General features: G+C 30.8%; 1 protein-coding gene across 2 annotated transcripts; it reads right to left on the bottom strand.

The window, feature by feature from the left end:
* Positions 1-366: 366 nt before the first annotated feature.
* Positions 367-13,468, bottom strand: LOC106672958. Of its 2 annotated transcripts, none has more exons than XM_024229522.1 (10): positions 13,131-13,468; positions 8,435-8,518; positions 8,065-8,148; positions 6,387-6,482; positions 5,925-6,012; positions 3,168-3,342; positions 1,496-1,654; positions 1,367-1,426; positions 1,106-1,285; positions 367-587 (listed from the first exon to the last, which is right to left on the bottom strand). In XM_024229522.1, exons 1-10 carry the CDS (start codon positions 13,305-13,307, stop codon positions 506-508), a joined length of 1,185 nt encoding a protein of 394 aa, XP_024085290.1. In that variant the 5' UTR covers positions 13,308-13,468; the 3' UTR covers positions 367-505. The 2 variants fall into 2 exon arrangements, with proteins under 2 accessions (XP_024085290.1, XP_014260306.1); XM_014404820.2 differs by having other exon boundaries at positions 8,435-8,521; positions 13,131-13,463.
* Positions 13,469-13,724: the final 256 nt, after the last annotated feature.

The raw sequence follows: 13,724 nt of genomic DNA, 5'->3' as shown, positions 1-13,724 counted from the left end.
CTTTTGTATTTTCAAACAGAAACTACAATTCGGACAATAATGTTTGTGTATTTATTGTGTTTCCGCTTGCAATAAAAAAAAATTTAAAAAGTTTTTTTGGCCTCATCCTGGATTTTGCCATCAGTGGATGGTCGTAATGAGAGCAGGCTCTCAGATTCGCAAGAAACATTTTAATCTACCAACCGGGTATATTTTGAGTATGAGACTTTAATTTACATCTAAATGCACTAAATTGTACCATTTCAAGGCGTAATTCATTAACATTTGAAACAACAACAGTGTGTCAAACAGTGACTCATCACTGGAAAAATCATGCATTCACACCCAAAGTACTCTCAATTGTTGCGCAATGTAAAGAAAACAAACTTAAACACACATATTTATTTTTCTTTTAATTAACAATTAACACTGTAATAACTACTACATTTTTTTCTTCCTCACTGTATAAGTAAAATGTAGACATCTGGAATAACTCTCAACAGAAATTTCATTTAATGCTAGTCTCTCATTCGTCCAAAAGTTTACATTCTGCTATGTCAGTGCTTGGAGACGACATTAAATAATCAATTTTGTATTCTGCTGCTTCTCTAAAAATAAAATAATTTGGATTTTATATAATATAAATACAATAGTGAGATGAGGTCTATGCGATAAAATTTTGCACCAGTCTTGTCTGGTCAAAGGATACCCAGTCGTGAAAACTGCAGAAATAGATTTTTAGTTCTTACAAGAGGCTAAGATTGTAGGGTCAACAATTGGCAATGAATAGGCCAAAAAATACTAGGTATGTTCTGCAGGTTCCATCCCAGGGGCCAATAAAAAATAATATTTTAGGTGTAAAAACTGTTGGATTTGAGTTATTTTCGTGATAGTAGAGAAGAAAAGAAATGGGAAAAAGAGTTAGGCTAATTTCACCAAATCCCAATATATGTCTAATATTTTTCAATTTACTAACTTCTCTTAAAATTTAATTCAAATTGAGAAAGTTTGAGCAGTGGCAGCTTTGGGAACACAATTTCTGGGCCCATTGGATAGACATCTAATATTTTTCGTTTGGTTTTAGGAATATATATTTTTTTTAAAGACTAAGTTCTATTTTACTTACGAAGCGATTACATCCTTAGTATATCTGAATAATGTCGATTCGTCCATTAAGCCGTTAGGCCACAACGGTACCAGCTTTTCAGTATAGAAGGCCATTATATAATTATGAAGAGTCCCTTTTCTTTTTATAGCGACTACATACTGGCGTACTACTCTTTTTGCTATTTCTTTCAAACACAACCTGAAATATCAATTTTCAGCAGTCAACTATTCAGCTTTACAAACTTTACAAAACCAGTTAAAGTATAATAAAGAAAATTACAATTTTTCAGGGGCAGAGATTTCATCTAGCTTGTTCTCCGATTTAGCAATGTCTTTCAATCTAGAAAATGAAATTTAAAATGTTAAATAGGATAAGACGCACAAATAAAATAAGTTAATAATTAAGTACTTCTGCATGTAAGTGTCGAGTTCACTATTTCCTTGGACGAACAGAGTTTTCACTTTTCTTAAAAGTGTTCCTTTGGAAATTGGCATGAAATAAGAAAGATGAGAATAAACTGATTGCCTTGAAGGATTTTTTAAGTATTTCCGGCACTGACATTCTAACCTGAATAATTTAAACGATTCATTAATTAATTATTACGTCAATTTTTACTGCTTCAAAAACAATACTGACACACAGACAGTGTAGGGGAAAATGAAATTTATGATCAAAATAAATAAAGTAATTAACAAGAAGAAAAAATCTGAACAGGAAACAGTAAAAGAAAATAAATAAATATCTTTTTTTCCATCAAATTAACTCTTTTTCACCTTGAAATTAAAGCTTTTTAATTTCAAGTTAACCCTTTCTTTAAACATCAAAAATAAGATTTAGGAGTTAACATTAAATGTAAGTAGGTAAAATAAAATTCCTGCATAAAAAATATAAAATAATTGGGGTCATAAAAACCATACAAAAACTTGTATATAAGTAATATAAAATAATGGTGCTATTAAAATCAAAAAATTTTCACATTTCCCACATTAATAAATAATAAGTAAAAGGAAAATCCTTTATTTTTAGATTTAATTTGTTAACATTTTAAAGTTTGATTGTAATTAGTTTTATGCAAATTATTTTATTTTTAAACAAAATCTCAAATGAAAAGGAATTAATTTGTTTTTAAATTTAATTTTATAAAAGTTTTAATTTTTCTTATAATTAATTTTCATGTAGTTTTTTAATAGCCAAATTGTTTTATATTATAAAAAATTCCCAAAAACAAAAGAATTTTATCTACATGCTTATATTTCATACTTTTTGCTAAGTGTTTTAATTCTTTTAAGAAAGGGATGATTTGAAATTTAAAAACATTATTTTGAAGTTAAAATGGTTAATTTATAATTAGAAAGGATTAATTTGATGGAAAAAGTTATTTAAAAACTGTTAAATTAAGAAACATTGTTTTTATATTTAATGCTATATAACTTTTAATGGTTAATTTTTATTGCAATTAATTTTATAGTTTTTAAGAGCCCAATTATTTTATTATTATTTTTTTTATTCAAAAATATACATGAATTTCACTTTATGAACTTATATTTCACACTATCTCCTGAGTTTTTTTAATGCCTTAAAGTAAGGTTTGAGTTAAATAGTTTTATTAAAAGTTAATAAAAGAGTTAATTTGAAATAAAAAAAAGTTAATTTGAAGTTAAAAGGTTTAGTTTGAATTTAATTTATAATTAAGAAGGATTAATTTGATGGAAAAAAGCTATTTAAAAACTGTCAAATTAAAAGATCATTGTTTTTATATTTAATGTTATATAATTTGAAATTTTATTGAAATTAAGTGTATGGTTTTAAAGAGCCCAATTATTTTATATTTTTTAAAATTCAGAAATAGGCACGAATTTCACCTTACATACTTTTAAAAGAGGTTAATTTCAAAAATTAAAAAAGGATTAATTTGATGGAAAAAGGTGTAATAAGAATTTCATTACCTAGAAATTTAATCATTTAATAAATTTCCTATAATGAAAGAAGGAAGTGGAATAATAAATGTAAAATTCCTATAACATTTGCAAAAAATAAATTAAAAAAATATAATAAAATTGAGAAAAACCGTTCTACTCACTCAACAAGAAGTTGGACAATATTCTTGTCGAAGAAATTTTTTTGAGTGCTTTGCACTTCTTTGGTGTAATTTTTCAATTGATCAATTAATTTTAAAATATCTGGTTGGCTGACATTGATCAAACACGGCACTGTGTCGGTTGATAGTTTTGGTTTTTTCTTGCATTCACCGGCTTCTGTTAAAATTAGGCAAAAATCTCGTCATTTTAAATATATATACTTGACCAAAAGCAATAAGAAATTAAATACAAATAAAACACAAATACATGCACACATATAATAGTGAAAATAATAAAATTTATTCTGGGACTTAAAGATCAATTTAATCCCTCATATGTAATTCATTACATTTACTGGTCTATTGACCAAATTACTTCTTTCAATTGATTAATCTTGAAAAATGGCAAAAAGGAGGGAAAAGTCGAAAGGTCAAAGGCCACAAAGCCAGCAGAGAAGATTGGCAAATAGCCAAAACAGTAATCACCTATGATAAGATTGAATGGGCAATAGATAACTTTAGCCCATCAAAATCTCCAGGAACAGACGGGATATACCCAATACTACTACAAAAGGGAAAAATAACATTAATCCCCCTACTTTTAAAAATATACAGAAGCTGCCTGGCAATGGGATACATTCCAAGCATATGGAGAACTGTAAAAGTAGTTTTCATTCCTAAAGTTGCTCGGCATAACTACACAGACCCAAAATCATACAGACCGATTAGCCTAACATCCTTTCTACTCAAAACACTTGAAAGGGTAGTTGAAGTTCTCTAAAAGAAAAACCCATTCACAAATATCAACATGTCTATCAGAAAGGAAAATCATGTAAATCAGCACTACATCAATTGATGATACGAATAGAGGATTCACTGAACAACCAAGAAATAGCATTGAGAACCTTCTTGGACGGACATTGAAGGAGCATTTGACAATACTCCTTTCGAAGCAATGGTTTCATCGCTCAAACAGCGAGGAAGCGACAAAACCTGCTGCAGATGGATAGAATCAATGCTAAAAAGCAGAAAAGTGCAGGCCTCCATGTTCCACGAAAAAGTAGAAGCAGCAGGGGCGGGAGGGTGTCTACAAGGAGGCCTACTCTCAGCTCTGCTGTGGAATGTGGTAGTGGACGACCTTGAATGCAAACTAAATGAAAGCAGAATTTACACCCAAGGCTATGCAGATGACAATGTCATACTAGTCAGGGGAAAATTCGATTCAACGTTAAAAGAGTACACCCAAAGAGCACTAAACCTGGTGGAACAATGGTGTTTAAAATTGGGACTTAAAGTAAACCCCTCAAAAACAATCTTAATTGCTTTCACCAAGAAAAGAAATATAGAAATACAAGGATTACGTTTCTATAACAAAATGCTGCAACTAAAAAATGAGGTCAAATACCTAGGAATAATCTTTGATAAGAAATTAACCTGGAACCCTCACCAGCAAGGGGGGGGGCAACAAACTATAGCAAAAAGTAAAATATCGCTAATGACCAAAAGAAGGACCCTAGGAAAATCTTGGGGATTAAAACTGAAAATGGCCTATTGGCTGGCTATACACGGCAATAATAATACCACCAATCTGGTGGAACAAAGCTCAACAAAAAGTAGCTACCCAAACAGGCAGCATACAAAGACTAGCAAACCTATGTATCACAGGGGCAAAGAGAACAACCCCTACAAATGCATTAGAAACTCTGCTAAACCTACCTCCATTGGAAATGTTCATACAAGGAGAGGTTAGGAAAAGCTCTAGGCTCCAGAAACAATTAAATTGGAAAGGAACTTAACAATTCAGGCATACAACCATAATCAACAAAATTAGACACCCATTATTAGAAATGGGGACTGATTATATGAAACATTCTTCATAACTTCCTACAAAGTCTCAACGGACTATAAAGGAAAGGAATAACACAAGAGAGCATCAGATACAATGATATGGTATGAAGATGGATCTGATAGCCAAGTAGCTATTGAAGCACTAGTATGTAAAATAATCACATCAAAATTAGTCAGTGAATGCATCCAAAATCTCCAAAACCTGGGGAAACACAACAACCTGATGATATCTTGGGTGTCAGGGCACAAAGGAATTTTGGTTAACGAGAAAGCAGACAGTCTGGCCAGAGGAGGATCTGCAAGATCATACATAGGCCCTGAACCTATACTTGGGATAACAAAAAACAAATATAGAATCCTCCATCGCAGGATGGATCCAAACAAAACAAAAGGAGAAGTGGATAAACTCTAGCAGTGCTAGACATAGTAAACTTATGATAAAACAACCCTCACCAAGACTGGCAAAAGCATTGCTGCAATTAGAGAGGGCCAAACTCAGAGGAGTACCGGTCACTGGCATCTGAGTAAACATCTACCCAACATGGGTATATACAACGATCCCATTTGCAGATTATGTAATGAGGAGGAGGAAGCAGCCACTCATATCTTCTTCGAATGCAAAGCAACAGCTCAATGGAGATTGGAACATACGGAAAAAACTCAGGGAATCAAATTGCGGCAGCGACAGTCAATGACCTGATACTTCTAAGGAGAAGGATTGAGTCTATTGCACTAAACTAAGGAACTAGGAAGGTACAATAAGCCAGAATGCTGCAGTGCCTGGGGAGCGCAAACCCAGCCTCCTAGTATCCTTTTTACCATACATCCCGCTCGTGGCACTAACTTTATCATTTTTATTCTTTTATATAATGTTTAAAATTTATGTTTTAAAAGTTAAATGTTTTTGAATACCTTTAGTCTTCTTTTTTTCAGTTTTCTCTTGCTTAGGCTTTACTTTCTTAGCTTTAGTTGATACACTTTTACCTCCAAAAGTACGTTCCTAAAATTGAACGTATAAACAGTAAAGAATGAGAAATAATTTGAACAAAAATAAAATAAAAATAATTAAAAAAAGGCTAGCCTTTAAAAATAAGCTCTGAAAATGGTTTTGAATAAATGCCATTAAAAAAAAATTATTATTATTTTTGACACTTACAACTCTCCATTTTATTGATATGGTGCAGGATGTTGCAGGAAAATGAGAAAAATATTCAATAAGTTTTTTAAAATTTATTTTATAAATAATCAATGCACATTTAACTAGTGCAGTAAAAAACAACTATAGGATCAAAGAAAACTCATATTTTATACCTAGTAGAAACACGTATCACAGTTTTTCTATCTATTGTTGAAATTTGGAACAGAAATACTCACTTTGACTACTGTATCTTTTTTGTTGAGGTTTAGCGCTCCGCAGTTAACATAAAACTTTCCGTTAAGGTTTTCAACTCCTTCTATCATGTCGTTACACTAAAAAAGTACAAAGTTCCTTACAGTGGTGTGGTAAAGGGTGACTTAATCTTTCTGGGTGCTTTTAGCATCTGCCTCATCAATTTCAACCTTTTAACTAATAGTTTAAATATTGAGAAATTATTTTTCTTTCTTAAGTTAAAAAAACTGAGAAACTTCAAAATTATTATTTTTTTTATAATGGATAGAAGTTTAAAAAGGTAAAATTTAAATTTTAATAATATGAGAAAGATTCTTATAGTCACAGAAAATTGTGAGTTTTATTTTCCCTTCTTTTTTTGCCTCTTTCTCACTGATTCATATTTTTTCTCTTGCTTTAACCTCTCGATGTTAATTCACTAATAAAAGAATTAAAAAAACACATAAAATCACATAGTACATAAAGATTTATCATGCTCCCCACCTCCTTGCTGCCAAAAACCCTTCATTGGTTGAATTTGGTGCCAAAAAAAGATTTAATTTGGCCAAAGGGTTAATTTAAAATTAAAAATATTAATTTTGAAATCAAAAACATTTAATTTGAAATGAAAAACAGTAATTTGAAGTTAAAAGGAATCGATTTGAAAGTAAACAATGGTTAATTGAAAAAAATTGTAAATTTTAAATTAAAAATTGTTAATTTGATACAAAAAAGTTTAATTTGATGTTAAAAAGGGTTAATTTGAAATTAAAAAGAGTTACTTAGACAAAATTGGTTTGTTTGAAGTTATAAAGCGTTAATTTGAAAGTAAAAAATGTTAATTTGAGAAACATGGTTAATTTGGAGATAAAAGGGTCAATTTGGTGCAAAAGAAAGGTATAATATGGAATTTAAAAGGGTTAGTTTGACAAAAATGGTTAATTTGAATTTTAAAAAACAAAAGGGAAAAATGATAATTTGAAGTCAATATGATGCAAACAATTGATTGATTTGGAGTTAAAAAGGGTTAATTTGAAAATAAAAAGGGTTAATTTGAATTTAAAATGGGTTAATTTGAAATGTAAAAAAGTTAATGTGAATTTTAAAAGAATTAATTTGACAAAATGGTTAATCTAAAATTTAAAAAAGTTATTTTGACAAAAATGGTTAATTTGAAATTTACAAAATGTTAATTCAACATAAATGGTTAATTTGAAGTAAAAAAGGGGGAAATTTTAAATTAAAGTTCAAACTGTAATTTGAAGTTGTGAAATTACTAATGAAAAACAAAAATCACATACAAGCACAAAATACAAAAAGATTTATCATGCTCCCTGTTTCTTCACTGCTAAAAATCCCCAAAAATAGTTCCCAGTGAAAAGCTGCTCACTGGAATTACACTGGAAATCTACTGATTAATACCAGTGACAAAATCGCAGTTAAAAAGGTAGATTATCAGAGGAAATTATATTAAATATATATGAAAGGGCAAAGGAAAATTTACCATTACATAAAAATATGGATTAAAAACAGTAAGGGATAATATTATACACTTAAAATCTATCACAAGATTAAAAATTATTTATAAGTCTATTCTTACAGATTATGAACATACAAAATTAGCAGTTGCATAATTTGGCCCTGGAGGACCAAAAATTTTAACGTTTACACTGTTAAACTTACTGCTTCCGAATTATCAATAAACGAATCATCTTCATCATAGCCAGACGCAAGTTCTACGTATGTTTTCATTGTATACTTGACATGCTAAAACACACATTTAATTTAATAGTTATTAACAAAATTTAATGGTAATAAATTATTTAGGCTTGATAGTTTTGACATTTTTGTAATCAGATTCTGCACCTAGTGTTGTCCAGGTGGCCTGCGGATTTCCATCAGGTTAAACTCTGGGGCTATCTACATTCATATTCTCACTTATTCTTAAATACATTCTTTCCTATTACAAAACATTTACTCATGTAAGCCGAGTGAAAAACACCTAGCTTGAATTCAACTAGAGTTAAAAAAAAAATGTATTATATATGCTTACTGATTGTGGTTTCTCTAATTCTAAGTCGCCATCTTTTAAGCAGGTAAGTTTTGAACTGTCTTCACTGCCTGCATTGCAGTTCTTCTTCTAAAACAAGATGAGATTGTGTGCATGTATAAGATAAAACATTCAAAATTTTTAAGGGTAAAGAGAGAAAGAGAGAGAGACAAAAAGTCTGAAGGAACTGTGACTGAGGGCATTCTTTGAGGTGATATCTTAAGGCCTAATTTGTTTTCTTTAGCAGCTTGTGATGATCTCAAAATCATTAGTTTATAACATGCTAGAACCCCTTAGAAGCTACAGAGAAAGATTAGAATATCCCCAAACATTATATTGATAACACCATAACATTCTTCAATGTTAAAAATGAAAGAGTTTGCGGAAGATAAAATGTTTTAGTATGGGGTTGCATGCTTGTTGTATAGGAAATTTGAATATAGACGAGATGAACATATTGCAGCTTACCTTTGGGAAAAAATTTTGGCTTATCTCAAGGATATGTCCTTGGTTCTCCTTTATTATTTAATATACATTACCTTTACACCACTTGGGGGTTTACAGAGGCAAGTTAGTTCAGTTTGTATGTTGAGTCCTTTAAACTAGAATCAATGTCTCCAAAGAGAGATAATTATTTGCTGCAAAGTGCTCAGAGCATAAACTACTAATTAACCCCAACAAATGCTGTTTATAAAGCAAAAGTGGATGAGATTTAGACTAAAAATTACAATAAATGATAAAAGGCAGAAAACAGGTAAAAAAATTTAAAAAAGGTTTCAACCACAAACACTGTTCAATATAAGTGGCTAATTTCTATGCATGTTATAAAATATTATTAATATAGTATTATAAATAGGTACTGGATTTATATGCAATAAAACTTCAGAAATATATGTATATACAGGTTTTCAAATGAAATTTGCCCAATTTTGATCAAATTCACTCTTCTGCAAATTAAATACACTCTTTTACAAATCAATTTTACCCTTAGTAAATCAAATTCACTTTTGAAAATTAAATTTACTATTTTGATAATCAAATTCACCCTTTTGCAAATCAAATTACCTTTTGGAAATCAAATTCTCCTTTTTGCAAATTAAATTCACTTTTTGGTAAATCAATTTTCACCTTTGCTTTAATCAAATTTACTCATTGGCAAATCAAATTCATCATTGTGCAAATTATATTCCGTCTTTTGCAAATGAATATCTCTCTTTTCCTAATTGAATTCACCAATTTGTAAATTAAATTAACTTTTGAATATCAAATTCGCCATTTTGGAAATTAAATTCACTCTTTGGCAAATCACCCTTGTTCTAACCAAATTCACATTTTTGTGAATCAAATTCACTCTTTAGCAAATCAATTTCACTTTTTTGAAAATCGAATTCACCTTTGCTATCAAATTCATGGTTTTGTAAATCATATTCACAAAAAAACATGATTTACAAAAACATGAATTTATGAATTATATAATGGGGAGGAGGAAACAGCCACCCATATCATTTTAGAATGCAAAGCAACGAGTCAATGGAGATTTAACCTAACATATGAAAAAATCTCGGGAATGAAAGTGTAGCAGCGACAGTCAATCACTTGGTACTTCTAAGGAGAAGGATTGAGCCTATTGCACAGAACTAAGGAACTAGGAAGGTACAATAAGCCAGAAGGCTGCAGTGCCTGGGGAGCACACATCCCACTTCCTAGTATCTTCAACACCACACTATATTCTAATTCACCCTACTCCAATCAAATTCTCTTTGGCAAATCAAATTCAATCTTTTGCTATTCGAAGTCACCCTTGTACATATTAATTTTACACTATTGCAAATCAAATTCACTCTTTGGCAAATTAATTTCGGCAATCACTTTTTTTTTTCTATCGTTATACAAAGGAGGAGAATCTTGCAAGAAAACGAAGAAAAAATATGAATATTGCATGCAATACAATTTAGCGAGTTTGCTGCAAGTACAATTTTACAGGCTCTTTCTCTCTTATTACTGAAAAATCCGAGAAAGTTTTCCCCTTTTTAGAGAATACCAGTTTCAAAGAACTTACTGCTAATTTTGTGTAGAGATTAGTGGCCGTTAATCGATAGTTATTCAGATGTCGTGAGATGCGGTCACGACATCTGAATAATTACTGCTAATTAGTAGAACGGTAAGATTTGCCGACGGGGTTGCGGGTGCCAAAAGTAACTGCATGTACCGGCGGACCCAAACAATTGGTCCAAAAGGTATAAATTCAAAAATAATAAAAGTAAACCTTCGTGCCAAAGAAAGCGCATATAATCCACTGGAAACATAAGACGGACTATGTAAAAGAATTCGGTACTTCGAATAATAAAATATATCTATAACAATTCCCATTGGTTCAAAAAAAGTTATTATAAACGTCGGCATCCTTTATGCCAAAGAGGCCGTACAACGTCTCATAATCCGAGGCAATATAATATAAATATAAATGGCGTCCTACAAGGGATAATTTGAAATCAAAATCTTGAATTTTTTATTTAACGAAAAGTTAATTTTATTTGCAAAAGGGCTGCAGTTCAATACAAAATACGCTAGAAAGACAGGAAAGAGAAGGAATACACGCGGAGGGCCGGCGATGACCTCAGCTGTTTGTCGGCCCATAAACCTTCCACTTTATATATATTTGCAAAAGGCAGAATTTTATTTGAAAAAGCGTGATTTGATTAGCAAAAGAGTGAATTTGATTGTGAAAGAGGGACTTTGATTAGCAAAAGGGTGAATACGATAATGAAATTGAGTGAATTTGATACACAAATGGGATAATTTGATATCCCAAATCGCGAATTTTCATTTACCAAAAAGTCAATGGCATGAGTGCGGTTGAGATGGGCAGTTAGTTGGTGTCCGAGTGGATCGGGGTCACGATAGCTCAAGTGGTAGAGCAGCGGCGTATCAAGCCGGAGATCGTGGGTTCGAATCCCGCTCGTGCCATTGACTTTTTTATCACAACTAAAAATCTTAATTAATTGTAATATATTAATTGGTCAAGCGACCACGAAATTAGTGAATTTACCAAAGAGTTAATTTTATTTGCAAAAGGCTGAATGTTATTTGAAAAAGTTTGAATTTGATTAGCGAAAGGGTGAATACGATATGAAAATGGGTGAATTTCATAAGCAAAAGAGATAATTTGATATGCAAAATCGTGAATTTTTTATTTAACAAAAAATTAATTTTATTTGCAAAAGGCAGAATTTTATTTGAAAAAATTTGAATTTGATTAGCGAAAGATGAAATTTGATTAGCAAAAGGGTGAATACGATATGAAAATGGGTGAATTTCATAAGCAAAAGAGATAATTTGATATGCAAAATCGTGAATTTTTTATTTAACAAAAAGTTAATTTTATTTGCAAAAGGCAGAATTTTATTTGAAAAAGCGTGATTTGATTAGCAAAAGAGGGAATTTGATTAGCAAAAAACGGAATGTGATATGAAAATGAATGAATTTGATGTGCAAAACGGATAATTCGATATGCAAAATCGTGAATTTTTTTATTTACCAAAAAGTTAATTTTATTTGCAAAAGGCTGAATTTTTTTGAAAAAGCGTGATTTAATTCGCAATAAAGTGAATTTGATATGCAAAACGGATAATTCGATATGCAAAATCTTGAATTTTTTATTTACCAAAAAGTTAATTTTATTTGCAAAAGGCTGAATTTTTTTGAAAAAGCGTGATTTCATTAGCAAAAGAGTGAATCTGATTAGCAAAAGGGATAATTCTATACGCAAAATTGTGAATCTGATTTCCCAATGAGTGAATTTAATTGGAAAACCCTGTATACTGTTCATATTCCGCATAAAAAATTGTGCCCTATTTATAATATTTCATAGAGAAATCGGGCAAAGTCCAACCACTCCAGCTTTTTGGATCACGCGTCAAAATTGGCCGTTTATTAGATAGCGTGAGCACCACCATCCATCCAAATCCCAAACAGTTCAGTCGTGTGCGCTCATGCAACCCGGATAAAATTTGTACGACACATTTTCGACAAAATTTATTTAAATACTTTTCTGACTTTTATTTGATTTTTTAACTTAATTTTTTCAAATTTAGATTGTTAAAAACATATGTTTTAAAAAATCAGGTTGATTGATTGGAAAGAAAACACATTCCAGTTTTTCAGATCATCTGGACTATAAATTATAAAACTTTTTGACTGATCATTTAAAATGTTTAATTCAATCTTTTCTCTGAAAATGTTTCAAAATTTTAAGTAATTTTTAAATAAATGAATGTGGTCTTCAAGTCCTTTTATTACTCGAAAGCTCGAAGCTTCTTTTCCCTAATTATTTGGATTTTTTTTTTACAAAATAGCTTATTTAAAATTAAATAAGTAATGCCAAAAGAGAACAAAATAAAATTGCAAGAATAAAAGGTTCCAGGCATTTAAAAGAACGATAATCATGTCTACCAGCTGCCCTTGGGTGTATAATCCTCTCGTGAGGATTAAAAATGTAAACGCTAGGTAATATTTTTAATAAAAAAACACCACACATTTTTTATTAAAGCAATTTTGGTTTTACCTAAGATTTATTAGAAATACAGGGTTTTTAATAGATTATCTAAGATTTTTTCAAACTACAAACTTTTTTTAAATTTAATATATTAAAAGACAAACCAAAGCTACTCATATAAATATTCTTTTGTGACAAACTCACGGATGCTTCGGAGCATAATTCTTTGAAGTTGAATATTGGACAATTATGGTCGTCCGGGCATAGAGGCAGATTGAACCTGAAGGAGCTGCCGCTGGGGCGATTCTCCCGTGGTGCCGGTGGTGGAGTCTTGGGCACGTCTTCATCACCCTGGAACATGTTGCGTTTCTTCCGTCTCATGTGAAAACACCGCTGGTGGAGCTTTTCGAACCTTTTGGTGTGCACTTACAACCCACAGGATGTCCCCAGCGTCGAAACGACGATCTAACAAATTGAAGATCAACCGGCCTTTTAAAGTTATTTTATTAATCACTTTTTTTTCTTTTTTTTAATACGTTCCTATAAATCTAGTATTATTTTAAAAATCGACCTTTCTATGTACTACTTATTAATTTTTAATTAAAAATACAATTAAAAAACGACATCAATTTTTTTAAAATGTTAATCTGCCATCTGGGTCGTGCCACCCATTGCTAATCTACTAAATCTACTAAATACTAAATCTAAATAAGAAACAAAAGACAAGCCTATCCTCCTAAATCTCATATCTTCATTTTCCTGAACTGAAATACTTTCTGTAGGTAGTCAGATCAAAAT

This window comes from Cimex lectularius, unplaced genomic scaffold (genome assembly GCF_000648675.2).
Source record: "Cimex lectularius strain Harlan isolate CLEC.00 unplaced genomic scaffold, Clec_2.1 scaffold284, whole genome shotgun sequence".
Classification (NCBI taxonomy): domain Eukaryota; kingdom Metazoa; phylum Arthropoda; class Insecta; order Hemiptera; family Cimicidae; genus Cimex; species Cimex lectularius.
The sequence above is the reverse complement of the archived record's forward strand: the minus strand, read 5'-3'. Positions and strand labels throughout refer to the sequence as shown.